This window comes from Anomaloglossus baeobatrachus, chromosome 1 (assembly GCF_048569485.1).
Source record: "Anomaloglossus baeobatrachus isolate aAnoBae1 chromosome 1, aAnoBae1.hap1, whole genome shotgun sequence".
Taxonomy (NCBI): Eukaryota; Metazoa; Chordata; class Amphibia; order Anura; family Aromobatidae; genus Anomaloglossus; species Anomaloglossus baeobatrachus.
In genome coordinates this window covers 26,609,904-26,634,974 of record NC_134353.1, presented here as the reverse complement: position 1 = coordinate 26,634,974, position 25,071 = coordinate 26,609,904, and the positions used below count along the sequence as shown (strand labels likewise).

At 45.9% G+C, this 25,071-nt stretch overlaps 1 protein-coding gene across 7 annotated transcripts in view; it reads right to left on the bottom strand.

Annotated features, from left to right (window-relative positions):
* Positions 1-498: 498 nt before the first annotated feature.
* The window catches only part of DYSF (dysferlin), a 423,810-nt gene continuing 399,237 nt past the window's right edge, over positions 499-25,071 (bottom strand). For all 7 annotated transcript variants that reach the window (XM_075346129.1, XM_075346154.1, XM_075346146.1 and 4 more), the window contains 7 exons: positions 23,501-23,596; positions 19,039-19,180; positions 14,369-14,468; positions 10,746-10,924; positions 9,668-9,777; positions 7,292-7,439; positions 499-4,593 (listed from right to left, as the gene is read on the bottom strand). In XM_075346129.1, the coding sequence (XP_075202244.1) occupies positions 4,555-4,593; positions 7,292-7,439; positions 9,668-9,777; positions 10,746-10,924; positions 14,369-14,468; positions 19,039-19,180; positions 23,501-23,596 (814 nt within the window). In that variant the 3' untranslated portion in view covers positions 499-4,554. The remainder of the gene's footprint in view (positions 4,594-7,291; positions 7,440-9,667; positions 9,778-10,745; positions 10,925-14,368; positions 14,469-19,038; positions 19,181-23,500; positions 23,597-25,071) is intronic.

Sequence of the window (25,071 nt, the reverse complement as noted above, 5' to 3'; positions counted from 1 at the left end):
CAACAGGACTTCAGCAGCTACAAGAAGCTTGCTCCATCCAAGATGGTCAGTTCAGAGTGAATATCTATAACCGACATCAGGTGAAGGAACGTGTGACTATTTAAGGTGGAGGGGAGAAGTCACAAACCGGCCGCAGCTGAGATGAGCTAACAAGAAGCTACCATTAAGGAAAGTGTCATAACTCTCTAAATATGATGAAACAGATGATAGTGTTTTAATTTCTAGCGAGTATGAAATGACCTCTAGCTGGGGAGCTATGAGATTAGCTTGGTCTCTTGGCATCTGGTGGATGAGAAGAAGGTAGGATTCGATCTTCGGTGTCTTGTCTGGAGGTGTATACTAATCTTCAGCATTCGGAGAGTTCTTTGTATTCCTGATTTGACCCTTAATATTCCCCAATGTTTAGTGGGTGGGACTGCGGGATGAAACACGTTATATTCCAATGTTAGGAAACCCCCTCCACCCCCCCCCAGTACACAAAGAATAAAAACACAAATATTTCTATGGAAATTTCAATCCACTTTATTGCATTCACATATTGTTCCTGAAATTAATCATCCCTGTTATCAATGAGATAAAGAGACTTCAGTGCAATATAAAGCAATTTTTTTTTGCAAAATAAAAATCCATTCATAACCTCTGAGGGATCAAAATCCCCCAAATATTTCCAATATGAGAAAACAAACAGAAATGACACATGTATAATACTGATGCAAAGTCACACTATAGACTCCCTGGAGGATATTCGGATACAATCAGCAGTTTTCTGAAATCCCAGGAATATTGGGGTTTACAAATCCGGGGTCATTGTATGTGTACGGTGGCGGGACTAAAATCCTTTCTCAATATTCTACATTTATCATTTTTGGGATTTTAGTACTTTTGTATTGAGTTGTGGTGTTGAATGGTTCTTCACCCCTCCCCCACTTAAAATTTGTACGTATCCTGGAAAACCTCTATTCCTACCTCGTCATCAAGAGTCCAAGACCATCCCAGGCTCCAGGAATAAAATCTCAATAGTAAAAAGCAATGGCTCACTACGTCTTATTGCCTCTATGTCTTATAAAAGAAATAAGAGAAAGACACTGCACAGTACAGTTTCTTATATGATCAGAGGGTTAAGTGGAAATAATATATACTTACAAATCAAGGCATATTTTTTTGATTGATTTGTTGATGCCCCGGAAGAAGCCAAGGGAGCTAAACTTGAACTCAACTGATCTGACTTTGTGAAAGCCCCAGAAGAAGCGAAGAGAGAAACTCAATTCATAAAGACTGGGTTTTGTTAATGCATCAGGAAAAACCAAAGGCTAAAATTGAATTGGCGGGATTCAACTTTGTTTGTGCCCTGGCAAAACGTTAGGCTAGCTGCTCAAACTTTCTTGATGCTTGGGAAGAACATGTGGGTAAAATTGTCAGGATGATCTACTGGAGATTTCTTCATATCCCTAAAGAAACTCAAGTCGGGATGATCTTGCTTTGTTGAAACCCCTTGAAATAGTCAAGGCAGAAACTTAAGTCAAGCTGATCTGACTTTGTTGACGTCACAAAGACAGATGAGTGCAAAACTCGAATCAGGTGTCGTGAGGGTACCACAACGGAGAGTGGTCCCTCCTATTTCTGGTGTCAGCAGAGTGCAGCACAGGGCTGCACACATAATTGCACAGGTTAATACTCCCGGCTGTCCAGATTCTCCTTGATCCGTTTGTCTGGTCTCCTAAACTCTGAATGAAAGCTTGAAGCAGCTGTTTTGAGTTACCTCTGCTATGAAAACTCCTTTCTAAGCTCAGAGAGTTGCCAGTGATAGCTTTGCTAAGCTTATCTCTAGAGGCAACCTGTGAGCTGTGGACCAAGAAGTCATATTGGGAACCGTAGCTGGAGTTTGCTGTCTGGAAGTTGTGTTGTATTTTTTCTTCCTTAATCCCTTTTCAGTTTGCCTCATGGGTCCGTTCCCTTTTACTCCTTCCTGTAGTTTTGTGTGCCTTGTATGATTGCTGTTTATTTTACCCTTGACTGTTTTATCCTCTACATGTCTTAAACCTAGAGCAGGAGTAGTGTATCTGTTCCCTGGGGACTGCACAGGGCTGTGTCCAGGGAAAGACAGGGATAGGAACGTGAACACTGCACAGGGTGAAAGAACCCATCTAGGGATGTCAGGCAGGGTAAGAGTCAGGAGTTGCCCCCTCCCTATCCTTCCATAGTGGCAGTGTATCCTTTTTCCCATCCCAGTTGACCCTAGTAGAGCGCAACAACCAGGAGCTGCCCTGGAGTGGTACCTGGTGTTTATCATCAGACAAGTCTATCCTCACCATCTGAGGCTCTGGTGAAGGCTGAGTAAGCACTTAGTCACACCTCTCTTAGAGTAGATTTGTGTCACGATGAAGGTGAAGAGCAGGGGACCGGGGCTCTTAGACGGACTCTCAGACTAGGGGAACCCTAGTTATCCCTTATCTCAGAGTTACTTCTGAAGGTGAGAATGTCTGAGGCTCCTACCTGACCCTGCTCCAACCAACCCTGATCTTATACCCCCTAACTCAGGAGAGGGCCAGGACAGGAGTGTGATAAAACCAACAGAGACAGACAAACAGGGAAAATCAAAACTCTATGTCACAGCACACTCACACAAAGTTATAAGACAAGGTAAGGAGGAAAATATGAGGAGGGAGGAAACAACAAGATGACGAGAGAATTAAAAAAAAAACTCCAAGCACCATGTAAGATAATCATCAGCAGGACTTTGACACAACAGCACACAGACCAAGACAGCAATAAACTATAGTCGGCGTGGGAAGACAGATTCCACCATTGAAAAAAGGTGTGGCGTAAATGTGATAGGTTTCCAGCAACATGTGATCCTAGAGGTAACCAGCAGAGGTTAACTCTTCCTAGCCTGATCAATAATAAGCACACAGCTGGTCAACACCCAAGCCTGCCTGTACAACTCAGAAGCACCAGAGAAACCATAGTATTGAGTGTGCGAATTTGTAGTGTGAACAGTATCTGATGCTACCTACCATGACACTCGGCAAGTTTTGAGCAAAACTCTACGTGACAACCTGGTTCTGGGAAAAGTGGGTCTACGTCCCTCTCTCCCCGCCATCAGTGTAATGTGATATCAAGTTATTATTGATGCTTTGAAATATACTGAATTTGACACTCAATTGGGACTGATCTGATTCCTTTACCATTCCTGAAGCCTGGGATGGACTTGGACTCTTGATCCTGGACATTATCTGGATTTCTAGCGTGCAGACGGTCTTTTTATAGAAGCCAATAAAATTGAAGAAAATTCCCATTTTTTTGTATTGCTGATGGATCTTTTTTTGGCAATCTGCATGTGAAGACCTTATGGAAGAACTTTAAGATTAAACCATCCCTGTAAAGTGCAGCATAAAGGCACATGAAAACATACAAAGTCGACTAATACTAAATCATATCAGCAAATTACAACTCCTTCCTGAGATATTGTAACAGCCATTGTAGCTGAAATGACCAATAACACTGCAAACACCATCACTATGTGTAAAATCGAGGTATAAAGCCATTGAAATGTGTATAATACGAGCGAAGCATGGCGGATAGACCGGCACAGCCTATAAGGCACAGTGGAGAAAGTATAAAATCTAAGGGAAGAAGAAACACATGCTGTACGGTATGCGAAGAAATGATAAATGGGACAATCTATAATAATGCTATAAGTCTGAAACATGCCAACTATTAAGCCAGAGGTTGTGGAACGATGGCGGATTCAGCCATTGAAAAGTTGAGTTTCTCCAATTTCGACCAACGTTGACCTCCAAATTTATGTACTTCTTGAAGAAATGTCATTGAGACTCGGGATGGCATGGTGCCATACACTTTGGATCAAGCTGGTGCTAACGATTCATGGCCAACTGTTCTGTATTTTTGTCAAGGAAGAATTGGTACAAAATTGGTGGCCGGAGAGCAGGAGACTTGGCATTGCTCATCCCCAGCATCTCAATCAGTTACACTTAGATGAAGTATTTCTAGTTAATTGGTGGAAGATGAATCTCAATGGCGTATATGGGACTTTATATCACCGTCAATGTCAGTAACATCATTAATGTTTAGTGGTCAAGTCGTTCCCTGATCTCAGGTGGTCACATTGGTGGAGATACAAAGCTTGGGAGGTTGGAGATATCATCATAAATGATGGAAGTAGACAGGGGACCATGGTTTAGGCTTTCTACCAAGGCTTTGGAGCTTCTACCCACAACCCTCATATCATGTCTAGATTTTCGCTAATCATTACAGAAAAATTCCATAGTTTTCTAGAAATCTGGACATTAGATATATTAGTACATCCGTCCCAGTGCCACATGCATGGATGATGATATGGTGGTTGACCTTTCTCGTTTTCAATAGTCTGCGTTGCAAAGGGGCTTTACATTATATAGATACTTGGCGATATGATATCTGTTAAGTGGGCTTATGTATATGATACGTTCCACGCAGCAGTGTCTCGGGGGTCTCCAGGACTGAGGTTCCAGGTTGTGCACAGTAGTGGTCGGCACACACTCGCTCTGCAGTAGTTTAACTGAACGGCTTCACCAGTTTCATAGCAGCGTAGTTCTGGAAGAGAAAAAACGGTAAATGATGATAATCACATGGCAGGGGCAGAAAAGAGGGGGCTTCTGACAAAGAGAAAATTGGAACTAATATGAAGGATGGTACATGTCCAAGTTCTTCCATCCTGTCAATGTCAGTTATGGAGAACCCAACATTTGTTCACTCTGTGTCCTTCCAATTCATGGCATTAGAGAAGGAAAACAAACTGATTTGGGTCCTACTCCTGTAATGCATTGTGTTAATTACTTCTCTATCCAACAACTACTTAAAAATTGATGGCCTACCCATAGGATAGGTCATCAATGTCTAATCTTTCCGACACCCCCACCCCCGCCAATCAGCTGTCCTCGGTGCACCGGATAGCCGGAAATGCAGTACCCGGCTGCAGCCGCTATCAAGTCACTTCAGTTCTTCCTTGTTTGTGGCTCTTTCTGCCTTAAGCTTTCTCCTCATCCTGTGAAATGCAGAACACTGGGGCTGAGATCTGGTGAGGACTCAGCTATTGCAGCTTTTTCACTTTCGCGGGATGTTTTAGGTCATTGTCCATCTCTCTGTGAAGGGTCATCCTATCATTGCTGCATTTGGTTGACTCTGAGCCCTGTGCACTTCAGAATGAATGCGGCTGATTCTGTCTTCATTCACATCATCAAGAACCACTAGTGCTGCAAGGCCATTGTTAACCCTGCATGACCGGCCATCGCACCGCCTCTGCCATGTGTTACAGAGGACGTGCCATGCTCTGGATCAGGAGCTGCTACCAACCTTCTCCAGAGTTTTTCATTCCCATCATTCTGGTACAATGGTTTGAACCTTATTGTGGCCCCTCTGTATTTGCTCTCATGACGTCTTCTCTTTATAGTAGACCTAGATCCTGAAGCACCGACTTCCCGGAAAGAGTTTTTCACTTGGGGGGATGTTGTAGTTTTTCTTCAGCATTGAAAGAATTCTGCGATCATCCACCACCGGTGTCTTCTGGGGATGCCCAGGGCTTTTTGAGTTCCCAGCTCACCAGTGCAATCTTTTTTTTTTTTTTCTTTTGCAAAATGTGCCAAACTGTTGACTTGGCTGCTCCTAATATTTCTGTTCTCTCTGATGGATTTCTTCTTTTTTTCAGCCTAATGATGGTCGGTTTCGCCTCCATTCAGAGCTCCTTTGACCACATGTTGTGGCTTTGCAGTAACAGCTTCTAAATGCAAATGCTGCACCTTGAATCAGCTCCAGACCTTGTATTTGCTTTATTGATGGATCAACAAGCGAGCCATCCATGCAGCCCATTAAAGGGCTGCAACTTCCAAACATTGCTGGTGCCAATTTTAGAGGGGTTTTCTGGGTTTGGAATATTGAAGTCCACTGTTAGGCGGGCTTTGCACACTACGACATCGCAGGTGCAAATTAAAAATGACGTACTTCCGGCATCGCATGCGACATCGTAATGTGTAAAGGTTCGATGATACGATTAACGAGCGCAAAAGCGTCGTAATCGTATCATCGGTGCAGCGTCGGCGTAATCCATAATTACGCTGACGCGACGGTCCGATGTTGTTCCTCGCTCCTGCGGCAGCACACATCGCTGTGTGTGAAGTCGCAAGAGCGAGGAACATCTCCTACCGGCGTCACTGCGGCTTCCGTAGGATATGCGGAAGGAAGGAGGTGGACGGGATGTTTACATCCCGCTCATCTCCGCCCCTCCGCTCCTATTGGCCGCCTGCCGTGTGACGTCTCAGTGACGCCGCACGACCCGCCCCCTTAATAAGGAGGCGGGTCGTCGGCCAGAGCGACGGTCGCAGGGCAGCTAAGTCCATGTGAAGCTGCCGTAGCGATAATGTTCGCTATGGCAGCTATCACAAGGATATCGCAGCTGCGACGGGGGCGGGGACTATCGCGCTCGGCATCGCAGCATCGGCTTGCGATGTCGCAACGTGCAAAGTACCCCTTAGTATAAGGCATCAATATTAGAAGGATTCATCTCTCGGGACCTCTATCAACCAGCTACTTGACAGTTCTCCAGTGCTTTGGTATGATCCAAGTACCCAATTATCCAGCACAACATTTGACTTGAATAAATGAAATGTTGACCCAACCGTGGGCAAAAGGATTTGCCGAAATATGCATGTGATAAACAAATATGGATGACTACAGGATTGGTGATAAACATATGCTCATTGAGCATCTAACTACTGGGCCAAAATCCAATAGTCAAGACTCGACGAAGCGCAACTATGCGCGAAATGGTCACCGTTGTCTTAGGCGTCGCTCACATCCCCCCCTTGCTTTTTTATGTGTGGATGAAATAAAGAAGATTTTAACTGGGTGAGTGCCATCATTTTTTCAGTCTGTTTATTGAATTTGGACATTTCAACTACTTGGACGCCCATCGATCTCCAGAACTGAGATCTCCACGTCCTCTGTGTGAATGGTATGGAGATTGCCATTTGCTTTGCTCTTCAGAACAGTGATCCTACATGAACACCACAGCTCTATTAACAAAGGGGAATTTGGGGCCCCTATGACCAGTACTGGCGGGGGACCCAACGATTGGACTTCCTATAAACACACATTCATCTCCTAATCTATGGATACAAAGCTATACGAAACTGATCTGTCTCCCCCACTTGGCTATAATGAGTATATAACGTTGGCAGCTTGTGGCTCATGGCGGCTACGGACATTTCACTGCAACGTGTCAATGATGGCATCTTACCGGGAACGAGTAAAGGAAGATTCCAAGGAACAGTAGCAAGATGAAGAGAATGAGGAAGACAAGGATGAGACATCTGTATCTCCTCCACAGGATGTACTTCAAGGTCTTGTACGGAGATGTAAACCAAAAGAACGAGGTCTCCGGGCGCCTGAAACCAGAGTGTATTTACGTCACCATGCTGACATATCAATGAGTGCATGTACACCAATGGACATTAATGTGTTAAAATATGATCAATATTATCTGGCTTTGGGTGATTTTTTTATTTTAGATTTCCTTATTTCTTAGGTTATCTTATTTCTATTAAGTCAAAGCTCAATGAGGAGATCCATCTGGTGGGAGGAGTCTTACAGGCAGTGATCCATGGGAAAAAGTAAGCAACGTAGCAAGTGGGCAAGAAGGAAGGGGCTCAGTAGTGCCACCTATAGGAAGCTACCCTGAAATTCTGGTGGCACAAGAGCGGATTTTCTTTCTTCTTCAATTCAGCTTATTTGAATGTTTTTACCCATGGGGGAAGACTTTGCGCACCAGCCAAGCGCCACCTCCCAGCGCTGCATCAATGACATCTCATCTAGCCAATCAGTACTGTATAGATAAGGGCCAAGAGTAGAGGTATCCAGCACTACGTCCTTGGACTAGCTACCCCCATATTTTGTATTCATGCTTTTATGGAATGGAAATAAATGGATTTTTAATTTTCCTTGGACATTTTGCTGGGTACCTCTACTCTTGGACTTTATGCCTGCCTAGCATCATCCAAGCAACGTCGTGGACATCTGCTTTCATGCATGGTGAGCTGAACTTTCTTTCTTTTTCTTGTATAGATAAGGGGTATGACCTCCAAAACAGTGTGTAGAGATGGATGTCTAGATGGACAAGGATGTAGAGATGGAGGTCTAGGCATCACCACCAAAAAGGTGTCTACAGACTGATGTCTAGACATGACCTCCAAAAAAGGTTTTTACAGATGGATGTCTAGGCATCACCACCCAAAAAAGGTGTCTACAGATGGATGTCTCATGGTAGCTCAGTGGTTAGCTCTGTAGTCTTCCAGCGCTGGGATCCCGGGTTCAAATCCCAACAAGGACAACACCTGCAAAAAGTCTATATGTTCTCCCCATGTTTGCTCTGGTTTCCTCCCACACTAAAAAAACATACTGATAGGGAATGTAGATGGTGAGCCCCAATGAGGACAGTGATGCCAATGTATGTAAAGCACTATGGCATTAATAATGCTATATAAATGAATACATATTATTATTATGTCTAGACATCACCACCAAAAAAGGTGTCTACAGATTGATGTCTAGGTATCACCACCAAAAACGGTGTCTACAGACGGATGTCTAGGCATGACTATCAAAAAAAAGTGTAAACACATGGATGTTTAGATAAGACCACCAAATACGATGTCTACAGATGGATGTCTAGGCATGAACTCCAAAAAACGTGTGTACAGATGGATGTCTATACATGACTGACAAAAATGGTGTCTATAGATGGATGTCTAGGCATGGCTGCCAAAGAAGAAGTCTACATAGCTAGGCATGACTGCCAAAGAAGGTGCCAACTGTTTGGTGTCTGGACATAACTTCTGAAAAAGGTGTCTACAGGTCGATGTCTAAACAGACTGCCAAAAAAGAAGTTGCCTACAGATTGAAATCTAGACATGACCACCAAAAACGGTGTCCACAAATAGATGTTTACGCATGACCGCCAAAAAAAGTGTAGACACATGGATGTCTAGTTATAATCACCAAAAACAGCATCTACAGATGGATGTCTAGGCATTAAACTCAAAAAAGGTGTGTACAGATGAATGTCTAGGCATGACTGACAAAAATATTCTCTATAGATGGATGTCTAGGCATGAACTCCAAAAAAAAAGTCTACAGATTGATGTCTAGGAATGACTGCTAAAAAAAAGAAGCCGTCTACAGATGGATATATAGGCATGACTGCCAAAAAAGGTGCCTACTGTTTGATGTCTAGACATGACTGGTAAGAAAAAGTGTTTACAGGTTGATGTCTTAACATGACTGCCAAAAAGGTGTCTATATTTTTACGTCTGGATATGACCACCAAAATAGGCATCATACAAATGGATGGCAATTGTGGCAGAAATCACTTTTTATATTTATGTGCTCGAAAATGACTTACAGGGCATCTACGTGTTGTGCCGTGAAAACTAACTAAGTCCTCTTACCTACTGCTAGCAGAGGAAGCTTTGCCTCTGCAGCATTGGAGATGTTTAATAGATCACCCCCATTGGATAAAGAAGATTAGACTCGAGGTGATAGCCAATCTTTGACCAACACCATTCCCAGTTTGAAGGTGCCGTAGGGCTTCATAGATCAGAGAAGTGATTAATCTTACTTGGGCTCCTCCAGCTTGGGGTTCATATTTGGTTCTTCTCGGCCATGCCCAGCTGGCCGCTCCTCGTTCTCTTGCTCATTGATGATCTCTAAAGTCATTTCTATCTTTCCCTGAAAGACAATGATGAATATAAATGGTGGCAGAAGATCAGAAGATATCAAGAGAATACATAAGACAACCTCTAGATTATGGACCCCTCACCCTGCTCTACAATATCTGGAGGACTTTTTGATTATTGTGTATCAGTTCAGGTATCAGTTAACTAAAAATAATGACCGATATGCCATCAAGTGCTTAGGGTCATCTCTCGGGGTATGGAGCATTAGTTTGGTCTTCACTGCCCTCATGGACTCTTTGTTACACAACATCTCCCTCAACTGTCCTTCCATTTTTTTAATCCCTTCACGATATCATATATATTTGTGCCATATGTTTTGTCCCTGCCTTTGATGCGGGCCCGCATGCTGAGCCCACATCTTTCCCTGCACATGATGGCTGATTTAGGGGTATTTTGCATAAGTTAAGACATAAATATTTAGTAAATGTAAGTCCCTCCTCCAGGACCTGCATCCTACCTGGTGAGGTGGCCACTGGTTGCAAAAACTGGGCATATTACCGTATATTATGACTTGAGAATATGCCATAAATGCCAAGTTGGGAATAACAGTGATTCTCATCCTGGACAATAATAATCACAGAAAGCCTGAGGTTATCGATTTGACTACCAGAATGCTGTGGGTTCACTAAAAATATATTTAAAGGGGTTGTCAACTCTAGATAATTTCAACTTTATAAGGGTCTGCCTATTATAAGATGATAACACAGTGTCCTAAACCCAGAACCCCCAGTGATCAATAGAGATCTGCTGAAGAACCTGGTGGCAAATGTTCAATAAAAAATAAAGAATTATGCTGTTGGGTCCTCCAGAGCGAGATATGCTCCTTCCAGCCTCTCACCAGTCTCTCTCTGCTCTGGATATACAATAAAAGGGTCCTCTTCTTTCATTAATTCAGTATTCACAAACATAGGATAGAAAAAAGGGTTTTCCAAACTAGACGACCCCCTTAGAAATCCTTACAGCAAGGATCTTTTGGTCTCCGTCCAGACCCGCACATGGCCACCAGCCCTTCACGGTCTTCTGCTCAAAGATAGAAACAAGTTTTCCAGCAGAAATGGACTCATCCAGCAGGTCCAAGTTGCATTTTTCAGCCGTTTTGGCAGGTTTCGGCATCTGGTTCAGATCCAGCTGTAGAGAACCTAAACAGATAAAAAGAGATCTATGTCTTTCCAGTAGGTCACCAACGTACAGTATTACAACGTGTATAGAACCCAAGTAGGCATAAATGCGAACAGATCCAAGATGCAACAGCTCAGTAAAGGCAACTCAGTTATGAATCACAATGATGTACACAATGATTTATTAACAGAAATAAAGAGTTAGCAGTGATAAATACAGTACAATTCTCCAAGGCACAAGTCCAATTCAGTTAGCAACTTTCCTCAATTGGTACCATATGTTCAAACAGAAAATAGATCCCTGGTTCACTCGGAGCTTCTGTCTCCAGTATTCAGTGACCAGTGTGTGGTCTTTGGTGCTTGACCTGCGAAGTTTTGCTCTCAATGTTCGTTCTTTGGTGCTTGACCTGCAAAGTTTGGCTCTCGATGTTTGGTCTTCATTGTTTTCCCTGCGAAGTCTGGCTTTTGATGTTTAGTCTTCAATGCTTGACCTGGGAATTTTGGCTCTCGATGTCTGATTTTCGTTGCTTGACCTACTAAGTCTGGCTTTCGATGTTTGGTCTCTGGTGCTTAGCCTGTAAAGTCTGGCTCTTGATATTTGGTCTCCGGTGTTTAGCCTGTAAAGTGTGGCTCTCAGTGTTTGGTCTTCGGTGCTTTAACCAGCAAGTCTAGCTCTCACTGTTTGGTCTTTGGTGATTGACCTGCGAGGTCTGACACTTGATATCTGATTTTCGGTGCTTGACCTGCTAAGTCTGGCTTTCGATGTTTGGTCTCCGGTGCTTAGCCTGTAAAGTATGGCTCTCGGTGTTTGGTCTTCGGTGCTTTACCTGGCAAGTCTGGCTCTTGCTGTTTAGTCTTTGGTGCTTGATGTGGGAAGTCTGACACTCTGTGTTTGGTCTTTGGTGCTTTAACTGTAAAATCTGGCTCTTGATTATTTGGTCTTCGGTACTTGACCTAGAAAGTCTGGCTCTCGATGTTTGGTCTTCAGTGCTTGACGTGGAAAATCTGGCTGTCAATGATTGGTCTTTGGTGCTTGACCTTGGAAGTCTGATTCTCCATGAATGGTCTTCAGTGATTCACCTGAAGAGTTTGTCTCTCGATGTTTGGTCTTCAATGCTTGACCTGCGAAGTCTGGCTCTCGATGTTTTGCCTTCGGTGCTCCCCCCGTCTTCTCTTCCCTGGCCTTTTTTATTTAACAACTGCGCCACAACTTTCACCTGACCCAGCATCCCCTTCAAACGCTTCCTTTTTAGAAAGACAATCACTGTTCTTCCATTACTGCCTGTCCAATCCAACCAGCAGATGGCTGTATGAACTTACAAGTACTGCAGAATGTTAAGGGAAAGCATATTTGGTTCACCACCCCCTTACATAAGCTTTTCAGGAAATCACTGAGGTGAAATTACAAGGTGTGCGCAGTGTCCAGTGCTTAAAAGGCTTCTAGTGCATGAGCAAAATGTATCCCTAGACACCTATTTACCAAGATGGTCTTTGTTGAGCTAGAGTACACCTGTCTCTCTCTTTTCTTGGTGTATGGTATAGTGTAACATGCAGCTTTATTTCCATACTGAAGCCTATGACCAACATTTGACATCCATCGGAGGTGCCGGTCAGGAAAGATACCGATACATAATGCATATCCAATGTACAGTGTAAAAGCAGCCTGAGAATGAACGTAGGTGCGAAAAATGACCATGAGTCACTCAAGCCCAAAGGCCAGAGATGGTCCCAACACCTTCTGTCTTATAAGATTTGATTTGTGCAAAGACAAAAGCGTGGAGGAATACCGAATAGTCTCCAGTATGGAAGTTAGGAGGTTGCGGTGGCACCAGGTGAGTGGCCCTACTATAAATCTCTCTCTGGGCCCCCCACACTATGTCCACCCTCTGCTCATCACCTTTATCCCGCTACTCCTCTCCAGCAGAATGCAGCTCCGGCGCCCGGACGTTGCTCTGGCTCAGGAAACGATAAAAGGGAAGCAGGCAGCGAGGGTGAGCGGTGATGCCATTGTTTAGAGAAACCTCAATTACAATCACTTTAGCTCGGAATTAACATTTGATATTGTTCCTGCGCTGATTTCTTGGTTCAATCTCAAAGCAACTTCACATAAGCTGCTCTACATAAACCAGATGTGTGCTGGATCCCGTCGGCACGGCTTCCCATAAAAATGCCTGTCTTTTTCATGGTAGGCAGCGGTCATAGCGTAAGAAAAGTTGGCCGAGCCATTAAAGGAGCTTCTGTCAGCAAAAGCCACACGTTGTGTGCCTCCGGAGCCTCGCTCAATCACACAGCCCTCTCCTCTGCCCAGCGGTAAAGTAAACCGGGCTCCTGATGTCATACTGGAACGCCGTGTAATGGGCTTCGCATGCGGAGCACAATCGCTTCCATTCTCTGAGAGACGGCAGATGAAAGGGCATGAGATCAAAACACCCCTGCCCTCCTTATAGAGGAGTGAAAAAAGCAAGATGGCCTCCGTATACTGAATTCATAGCATGTTTCTTCTTTCATTTAACCTATTTATGGCCAAATTAGTAACTTCTCCAGTCTATAGTAAACTCAAATGGAAAAGTAGAGGTCCTAAGACAACCACATTACTCTCCGGAAATACTCTACACTACAAGGGGACCCGGATCCTTTCCAATATTTCATTTCCCACCTCCATATGGCCTCATCTTATGTGGTTCGGTCCTTCTTCTCAAACTTCATCAAATGACTAGACAAGTCTCTGCCCACCACTCCAAAAATTATGGTAAAAAAGTTGATGGTAGAAGAGGTACCAAGATTCCCAGAAAAGCTAAGTTGTTGTCCACTCAACGGGAGTCCCAATCGTGATTCTGGGTCCACTGGTTGAGTAGAGCCTAGCAAATACAGTATGTCCACTACTCCTCCATGCATTGTCTACAGGACAGACAATGCTACGTGAGATAGTCCTGGAGACCCTGACTGGTGCAATAGCCACACCATTGAGGTCGGGCACCTCCTTTTTCATGATCGATGAGGGTCTCAGAAGTGGAATCCTGAGCGATATTTTTGCAATCTTGATTCAACCCTTTTAAGACTATGGTAGCTCTCCTCTAGAAAGAAGAAGGAGGAGGAGGACAGCCTATAGGTTTCAACACAGTAAAGAGGCATTTGAAAGAGGCCTAACTTGCACATTTTTCTAAGAAGCTCGGAAATATTGCCATCATTTTAATGGTGTCCTTCACGGAGTCTTAAAGAGGCACCACCAAGCCTTCAATGTCAAATGGAATCAAACTCAATGCCGATGATCAAATATGTCTTCACTGCATTGAAAAGCAGGACACATGCTAATGGACACAAGGAAGAGCCACAGGGAGGCTGAAACATTGTCTGTATTAAGAAAAGGTTTTCTGTGTTAACAGAATCTATCTGCCCCTTGGCATGGAGTCTGGTGCTCCGGCTTCATCCGTCAGTTATATCATCGCCCGTATTACTGTTTCTTACCCAAATAGTCATCAAAAGAGAATTTGTCATTGTCCCATATCTGCAGGATAAGGTTTGGGGGGATTTTATTCTCCGTCTTGTCCACGCTCCAAAAATGTTCCTGTGGGAGACAGACATGAGTCACATACTTGGACGGCACGTTGCGCATGCGCAGCGGAGGTTTCTGCAAGTGCAGTTTTTGAACAGGGATAAAGACAAATCATGAATGTGACCGGGGTCCGAATCCAGGGAGCAAAAAGCAAACGTGATAAATTCTAAACTGCAAACCTACCTACTGATATAAGGAGAAATGTTTTTAAAGGAAACTGTGCCTGGAAAATGTCTTTAAAGGAACTTTTACATACGGTGGCACAAAAATGTCAAAGAAGATAGACATTGGGGAGTGACAGTATAAGAAGCAACCACCGTAGGAAGAACGGTCTCTTTGTAGGGATTATTTCATGTGGACAAGTCTGTGTGGCATAGACAGGAAGACTCTTGTGCCAAAGAAAGGGCCCTCATACACTAGATATTTGGCCCAAGCCGGATAAATTGGGGAGTCTTTTTTCTAATGTCGCCTTTAGACTTTGCAGCCCTTGAATTTTATTCTTCTTCCAGGAGAGAAACATTTAGATCATTTTTGATGACTCCATACTTAGCTGGTCCCATTATGGAGTGCCAGCACTTCCCGAAAAGCTATGTCAGGGTCAACAATGAAGTCCCCGAAACAGCTGCCTGTAGATGGGTGCCGGGATTGTCTCATATCGCTGGCCATGTAGCAGAGCTCTTTAAAGGGTTAGACAATGGCTTACAGAAGAGCTACCTACCTTGTCTATTGAGATTTCCCTTCTTGTAGACGAAATAATTTGCATAATGTTCCCATAGAGCATCACCAATAATTCTGCCTGCTCGGCTGCCCCCTGTCTCCCTAAAACTGCATCAAGAGCATCTCATTCAGCCAAGTAATCCTGATCTGCTAATCCTGATCTAGTCAAGTACCTGAAACAGCTAAATGGTGGTCTGACGTGGCTGATAACCCTGATCATGTTGTACAACTTGTTAGGGGTCAAAGTAGTCCTCTCCTGTAGGTAATACTGGTGAGATTTTTCTTCTAGGAGGGAACAGATTTGCATGTCTTTCTCATGAAGGTTTACCAGTTGGACTCCATACTTAGCTGGTCTCCTATCTCTGGCTATATAGTTGGGCTCCCTAAAGGGTTAGACACTAGTTTACAGAGGAGCTAAGCTACCTTGAAGATTGGATTAGTGAAATTTTTCCTTGTTGGAGAGAACTAGGTTGCATAATGCTTCCATAGACTATTACCAATAATACTGCCTGGTCAGCTGCCCCCTGTCCCCCTAAAACGGCATGAAGAGCATCTCATTCAACCCCTCTAATCCTGATCTGCTCAAGTACCTGAAACAGCTGCCTGTAAATGGTGGTCTGACTTGGCTGATAACCTAGTTTTTCCCATGAAGTAGAACTCCATACTTAGGCTAATTTCACACTTGCGTTGAACGGTATCCGTTGCATTGCGTTGTGTAACGGATGCAACGGATGTGTTGCATATAGTGGCACAACGGATGCAACGGATGCTGCAAAACAATGGAATCCGTTTTGATTTTTTTTTTTTTTACAGTTTACCGGCGGCAGACTATTGTGAACGATCAGCTGATCGCTCCCCGTAGCCGGCCGCTGGGTGATCAGCTGATCGCTCCCAGTAGCCAGCCGCCGGGTGATCAGCTGATCGCTCCCCGTAACCGGCCACTGGGTGATCAGCTGATCGCTCCCAGTAGCCGGTCACCGGGTGATCAGCTGATCGCTCCCCGTAGCCGGCCGCTGGGTGATCAGCTGATCGCTCCCAGTAGCCAGCCGCCGGGTGATCAGCTGATCGCTCCCCGTAACCGGCCGCCGGGTGATCAGCTGATCACTCCCAGTAGCCGGTCACCGGGTGATCAGCTGATCGCTCCCCGTAGCCGGCCGCTGGGTGATCAGCTGATCGCTCCCAGTAGCCAGCCGCCGGGTGATCAGCTGATCGCTCCCCGTAACCGGCCGCTGGGTGATCAGCTGATCACTCCCAGTAGCCGGTCACCGGGTGATCAGCTGATCGCTCCCCGTAGCCGGCCACTGGGTGATCAGCTGATCGTTCCCAGTAGCCGGCCGCCGGGTGATCAGCTGATCGCTCCCCGTAGCCGGCCGCTGGGTGATCAGCTGATCGCTCAGCCGCCGAGAATGTGTGCGGGGGGCAGAGTGAGGAGTGGGTGGAGCCGAGCGGGGCAATGGCGCTGAGGACAGGTGAGTGTGCGTATGTATATGTATGTGTGTATGTGCGTGTGTGTGTGTGTGTGTGTGTGTACATACATGCGGAGTGGAGTGCGGGAGGGGGCGGAGCCAAGCGGGGAAGTGTCGGGCTCCCTGCACACGTAGCGAGGGTAAATATCGGCAAAGCACTTTGCTTGGTTACTCGATATTTACCTTGGTTACGGGCGCAGGGAGCCAGAGAGGGCATGCGCAGTGAAATCCTACGGATTGCGCTGCTCAAAAAAAGTTACATGCTAAGTTCCTCCCACCCGGCGCAGCGTCAAAATAACGAAGCTGCGTCGTCCAGCGGATGCAACGCTGACACTTGCGTTGCAGTGCGTCGTCCATACAAGTCTATGGAGAATAGCGCAGTGCGTTAACGGTGAAATTTTCCTTCCAGGAGAGAACTAATTAGATAATTTTTGACAACTCTGTACTTAGCCGCTCTACTTATGGAGTACCAGCACTTCCCCAAAAGCTATATCAAGAGCACAAATTCCACTGCAACAATAAGGGGCAAGTCCCTGCAACAGCTGCCTGTAGGGCTTGTCTCCTATCCATATCCATATACTTGGGCTCCCTAAACCGTTAGACACTGGCTTACAGAGGAGCCAATCTCCTACCTTGGAGATTGGATTAGTGAGATTTTCCTTCCAGGAGAGAACTACTTAGATCATTCTTGATGTCTCCATACTTAGCCTTTCGGAAAGTGCTGGCACTCCATAAGCAGATTGGCTAAGTATGGAGTCATCAAAAATTATCTAATTAGTTCTCTCCTGGAAGGCATTAGGTAGCTCCTCTGTAAGCCGATGTCTAACCCTTTGAGGAGCCCAACTAAACGGCCGAGGATAGAAGAGAAACCCAACGCCCATCTACAGGCAGCTGTTGCAGGGGCTTTTCCTTCATCATTGTAGTGGAAGAGATGCCCGTGACGTAGCTTTTCAGGAATTGCTGGCACTCCATAAGGAGTCAAGGGCATCTCTTCCACTACAACGATGAGGGGCAGCAGCTGCCTGTAGATGGGTGTCAGCCTTATCTCATATCCCTGGCCATTAAGTTGGGCTCCCTAAAGGGTTAGATACCGGCTTACAGAGGAGCTACCTACCTAGTAGATTGGACTAGTGACATTTTCCTTCCAGGAAAGAACTAATTAGATAATTTTTGATGACTCCATACTTAGCCGATCTCCTTATGGGATGCCAGAATTTCCCGAAAAACGATGTCAAGGACATCTCTTTCACTACATCGATGAGGGACAAGCCCCTGCAACATCTGCCTATAGATGCAGGCCAGGCTTGTCTCATATCCCTGGCCATATAGCAGAACTCTATAAAGGGTTAGACACTGGCTTACTGAGGAACTACCTTCTATAGGTGGCACAAGTGAGATTTTCCTTCTAGGAGACAACTAATTAGATCATTTTTGATGATGTCATACTTAGCCGGACTCCTTATGGAGTGCCAGCACTTCCCGAAAAGCTAAGTCAAGGGCACAACGTCCACTGCAATGATGAGGGGCAAACCCCCACAACAGCTGCCTGTAGATGGGCGTAGGGCTTATCTCCTATCCATGACCATATAGTTGGGCTCCCTAAAGGGTTAGACACCGGCTTACAGAGGAGCTGCCTTCTATAGGTGGCACGAGTGACATTTTCCTTCCAGGAGAGAACTAATTAGATCATTTTTGATTATGTCATACTTAGCCGGTCTCCTTATGGAGTGCCAGCACTTCCCGAAAAGCTAAGTCAACGGCACAACGTCCACTGCAATGATGAGGGGCAAACCCCCACAACAGCTGCCTGTAGATGGGCGTAGGGCTTTTCTCCTATCCATGGCCATATAGTTGGGTTCTCTAAAGGGTTAGACACCGGCTTACAGAGGGGCTGCCTTCTATAGGTGGCATGAGTAACATTTTCCTTCAAGGAGAGAACTAATTAGATCATTTTTGATTCTGTCATACTTAGCCGGTCTCCTTATGGAGTGCCAGCACTTCCCGAAAAGCTAAGTCAACGGCACAATCTCCACTGCAACAATGAGGGGCAAACCCCCACAACAGCTGCCTGTAGATGGGCGCAGGGCTTATCTCCTATCCATGGTCATATAGTTGGACTCCCTAAAGGGTTACAGAGGAGCTACCTTCTATAGAAGGCACGAGTGAGATTTTCCTTCTAATTGAAGCCCAATTCCTCTTACTCCAGTTTAGGTGTCTCCGGATGAGCAGAACTTCCTTACTATGATAATATTTTGGGGCCTCACTAGGATGAAGTCATTCAGGAAGCCCCATCCATGTATTTAGCGGCCCCTGTGGGTGCACCGCGATGATGCTCCCTGGTACAGATCCGCGTTCCGGCAGACAGCCGGGCTTTGTGCTCGCTTCTGGGCCGCTCTTACCTTCTTAGACACTGAGCAGACCTGCTCCGCAGGAAGATAATCAAACGGGAACACGAAGCGCCAGTTAAAATTCCCCTCGCCTCCCATAGACCTGTAGTGCACATCTGTTTTCTGTTTATTTTCTTCGTGGCCGATCAGCCAGCTAGGAGAAGGAGAACAGGACAGCCGCGATTACCTCCCGAGGAAGTATATTTGTACAACGCGCACAACATGTCACCGGGACAAAGGCATTACTTTATGTGAGATCTGTACGAGCAGCACCTACACCGGCACAGTGCGGATACAGCCATATATACACAAGCCCATATGTGCAGAGCTCACAGCCGGAGCGCCCCCCGGAGGTTACCCCCAGCTCTGCTGCTCCAGTGGTCATAGGAAATGATTGCTATTGAGCCGCAGATCGGGGAGACATTGTATCCTGCTGCTCAATGCAATCAATGGAGATTGTCCCATTGGTGGTACTGGGCCTTATCTGGCACAAAAAATAAGACTATTACATTACCAAACAACTACGTCATTCAGGGGCAAAACATAAAAGGAAGTTGTGCTTTAAAGGGAACCTGACACCGGGTTTTGCTATCCCATCATGATGTAGAGGCAGAGACCCTGATTCCAGCGATGTATCACTTAGATTACTGGGTGCAGCAGTTGCGATACAATCACAGTTTTCACAGCTGAATAACCACGCCCACACCACCCCCGTGAATAACCCCACCCACACCATCGTATAACTCCACCCACACCACTGTATAACCCCCGCCCACACCACCATATAACCCCGCCCACACCACGGTATAACCTCGCTCACATTACTGTATAACCCTGCCCAAATCACTGTATAACCCCGCTCACACCTGTATAACCCTGCCCGTACCATTCTGTATAACCCCGCCCACACCACTGTATAACCTCTTCAACACAATTGTATAACCCCACCGACACCACTCTGTACAACCTCGCCCACAATACTGTATATAGCTCCGCCCACACCACTGTATAACCCCCGCCCACACCACCATATAACCCCGCCCACACCACGGTATAACCCCCGCCCACATTACTGTATAACCCTGCTGACACCTGTATAACCCTGCCCATACCATTCTGTATAACCCCGCCCACACCACTGTATAACCTCTTCAACACAATTGTATAACCCCACCGACACCACTCTGTACAACCTCGCCCACAATACTGTATATAGCTCCGCCCACACCACTGTATAACCCCCGCCCACACCACCATATAACCCCGCCCACACCACGGTATAACCCCCGCCCACATTACTGTATAACCCTGCTGACACCTGTATAACCCTGCCCGTACCATTCTGTATAACCCCGCCCACACCACTGTATAATCTCTTCAACACAATTGTATTACCCCACCCAACCACTCTGTACAACCTCGCCCACAATACTATATATAGCTCCGCCCACACCACTGTATAACCCCCGCCCACACCACCATATAACCCCGCCCACACCATGGTATAACCCCCGCCCACATTACTGTATAACCCTGTTGACACCTGTATAACCCTGCCCGTACCATTCTGTATAACCCCGCCCACACCACTGTATAATCTCTTCAACACAATTGTATTACCCCACCCAACCACTCTGTACAACCTCGCCCACAATACTATATATAGCTCCGCCCACACCACTGTATAACCCCGCCCACACCACCATATAACCCCGCCCACACCACGGTATAACCCCCGCCCACATCACTGTATAACCCTGCTCACACCTGTATAACCCTGCCCGTACCATTCTGTATAACCCTACCCACACAACTGTATAACCTCTTCAACACAATTGTATTACCCCACCCACACCACTCTGTACAACCTCGCCCACATCACTCTGTATAACCCCACCCACAATACTATATATAGCTCCGCCCACACCACTCTGTATAACCCCCCACATCACTGGATAACCCTACCCCACCACTCTGTATAGCCCCTCCCACAATACTCTGTATAGTGTATAGCCACGCCCACACCACTGTATAACCATTGCCCCTACATCACTCTGTATAACCCTGCCCACACTACCCTGTATAACCCCACTCTCACCACTCTGTATAACCATTGCCCCTACATCACTCTGTATAACCCTGCCCACACCACTCTGTATAACCCCACTCTCACCACTCTGTATAACCCCACTCTCACCACTCTGTATAACCCCACTCTCACCACTCTGTATAACCCCACTCTCACCACTCTGTATAACCCCACTCTCACCACTCTGTATAACCCCACTCTCACCACTCTGTATAACCCCACTCTCACCACTCTGTATAACCATTGCCCCTACATCACTCTGTATAACCCTGCCCACACCACTCTGTATAACCCCACTCTCACCACTCTGTATAACCATTGCCCCTACATCACTCTGTATAACCCTGCCCACACCACTCTGTATAACCTCACTCTCACCACTCTGTATAACCATTGCCCCTACATCACTCTGTATAACCCTGCCCACACCACTCTGTATAACCCCACTCTCACCACTCTGTATAACCCCACTCTCACCACTCTGTATAACCCCACTCTCACCACTCTGTATAACCATTGCCCCTACATCACTCTGTATAACCCTGCCCACACCACTCTGTATAACCCCACTCTCACCACTCTGTATAACCCCACTCTCACCACTCTGTATAACCCCACTCTCACCACTCTGTATAACCCCACTCTCACCACTCTGTATAACCCCACTCTCACCACTCTGTATAACCATTGCCCCTACATCACTCTGTATAACCCTGCCCACACCACTCTGTATAACCCCACTCACACCACTCTGTATAACCCCACTCTCACCACTCTGTATAACCATTGCCCCTACATCACTCTGTATAACCCTGCCCACACCACTCTGTATAACCCCACTCACACCACTCTGTATAACCCCACTCTCACCACTCTGTATAACCATTGCCCCTACATCACTCTGTATAACCCCACTCTCACCACTCTGTATAACCCCACTCTCACCACTCTGTATAACCCCACTCTCACCACTCTGTATAACCCCACTCTCACCACTCTGTATAACCCCACTCTCACCACTCTGTATAACCCCACTCTCACCACTCTGTATAACCCCACTCTCACCACTCTGTATAACCCCACTCTCACCACTCTGTATAACCCCACTCTCACCACTCTGTATAACCCCACTCACACCACTCTGTATAACCCCACTCACACCACTCTGTATAACCCCACTCTCACCACTCTGTATAACCATTGCCCCTACATCACTCTGTATAACCCTGCCCACACCACTCTGTATAACCCCACTCTCACCACTCTGTATAACCCCACTCTCACCACTCTGTATAACCCCACTCTCACCACTCTGTATAACCCCACTCACACCACTCTGTATAACCCCACTCTCACCACTCTGTATAACCCCACTCTCACCACTCTGTATAACCATTGCCCCTACATCACTCTGTATAACCCTGCCCACACTACCCTGTATAACCCCAATCACACCACTCTGTATAACCCCCCACATCACTGGATGACCCTACCCCACCACTCTGTATAGCCCCTCCCACAATACTCTGTATAGTGTATAGCCACGCACACACCACTGTATAACCATTGCCCCTACATCACTCTGTATAACCCTGCCCACACTACCCTGTATAACCCCACTCACACCACTCTGTATACACCCCGCTCACACCACTCTGTATACACCTGGCTACATCACTCTGTATAACCCCGCCCATAATAATGATTGGTAGTTTTCTCTGTACACTGCACATAGGCAGAAATCTGCCAATCAGTGGTGGGGTGGCGGGGTTATACAACGCATGAAACACCTAGTCTAATAGTGATAATCTCCTGCTGATAAAACACTGATTTCATTGAACCAAGAGCACACAGCAAAGTGAGTGACAAATCAATGGAATCGGTCTCTGCCCCCACATCTTGCTGCTCCCAGGTTACACAGGAAAACCTGTTCTTTCAAAGAAATCCAGTTCTTCTGCTCCAGGGCTGATCACTATTCTCAAAGGTCTCACAAAACAAGTAAAATCTGTATTCAAGGAAGACGGAACATTACATTACTGAGATAGGAGATGACACTTGGTTCTTATAAGGTTCTATGTAGCATGGAAGGGGAGGAGCTCTGCTTCTAGCTCCTCCTCCTGCTTCTAGCTCCTCCCCCATGCTGTGAACATAGAATCTTATCAGCACCAACTGTCCTCTCCAATCTCAGTAATGCAATGTTCCGTCTTCACTGAATACAGAATTTAGGGCCTTGAGAATAGTGAGACGTCTTGGTGGAGAAAGAAGAGGAATTCTCAGATAAGATTTATTACAAAGTTGCTCTTTTTTATGTTCATTCATGAAATAAGAAGTCCTCTTTATGTGATATTATAGCGGATACCGGGCCTTATGCGCACGGCTCCTCACCTCTTCACATAGATGTCGCTCATCTTCTCTCCGGTGACGCTCACATCATCCAGGATCACGTCTTTCGTGTTCCAAATGATACAACGCAAGAAGAACCTGAGGGGAGGAGACATTAAGAAAAACACTGATGGATAAGGTGAAGAATCGAGGTCACGACGAAAAATGGCCCAAAAACTCCCCAATGACCGGACTCAACACCTGCGCTACACGCCAGCGGTCACACAACGGGAAGGAGCGTTGTAAGATCTCATAAAAAGTGCCGCTGAGTATACAAAAAAAGATAGTTCTTTACAGGTAAATCTGTCATAAGATATCACAATATAAGCGGTACACATTAATAAATACATCTCCTAGACCCAATGAGGCTGATGTACTGACAATGAGAATCCATGTCAGAATGGCTGTATAATCCAGATATAATCCAGACATTCATGCACTCATAAAATGATCATTTTAATGATGCAGGGAATCTTTCTCAAAGGATTACACAGACATTCCGACATGGATTTTATCAGTAAGTACAACAGTCTTATCAAGGCAAAGATCCATTTAAAAGTGTATTCAGCTATTGTGTGTATTGTGTTAAATTTGGTGACAGAGATTGCAAGGCAAAAACACTAACAGTGAGCAACAGGCTGCACTGTAATTTATGAGAGAATTCAGACACATAAAAACTTTTCAAACTGTGAAGCCCCCACCATGCTTCACTGTAGGAATCACCAAGCTCGTACCATGCTTCACTGTAGGAATCACCAAGCTCGCACCATGCTTCACTGTAGGAATCCCCTAGCTCGCACCATGCTTCACTATAGGAATCAGTAGGCCCCCAACCTGCTTCACTGTAGGCTTCACTGAACTCCCACCATGCTTCACTGTAGAGATCACTGAGTCCCCATGCTTCACTGTAGAAAGCTCCAGGCTGCTACCATGCTTCAATGTAAGAATCACAGAGCTCCCACCATGCTTTACTGTATGAATCACCAAGCCTCCACCATGCTTCAGTGTAGGAATCGCCGAGTCCCCACCATGTTTCACTGTAGGAATCACAGAGCCCCCATCATGCTTCACTGCAAGAATTAGCAAACTCCTGCCATGCTGCACTGTAGGAATCACCGAGCCCCCACAGTGCTTGACTGTAGGAATCATCAAGCCAAGATATCACTGTGCCATTATGCTTCACTGTAGAAAGCACCAGGCTGCCACCATTCTTTACTGTCATAACAGCAAGAGGAACAGAAGGTCATCACAGCCAGGGGAACAACAGGTCATAACAGTCAGAGGAGCAACAGGTCATAGCAGCAAGAAAAAAAGCAGGTCATAACAGCATGAAGGACAGCAGGTCATAACAGTTAGAGGAACAGCAGGTCATAGCAGCAAGAGGAACCGCAGGTCATAACAGCAAGAGGAACAGCAGGTCATAGCAGCAAAAGGAACAGCAGGTCATAACAGCCAGAGGAAAAGCAGGTCATAACAGCCAGGGGAACATCAGATCATAGCAGCAAGAGTAAGAGCAGGTCATAACAGCAAGAGGAACAACAGGAACAACAGATCATAGCAGCCAGAGGGGTAGC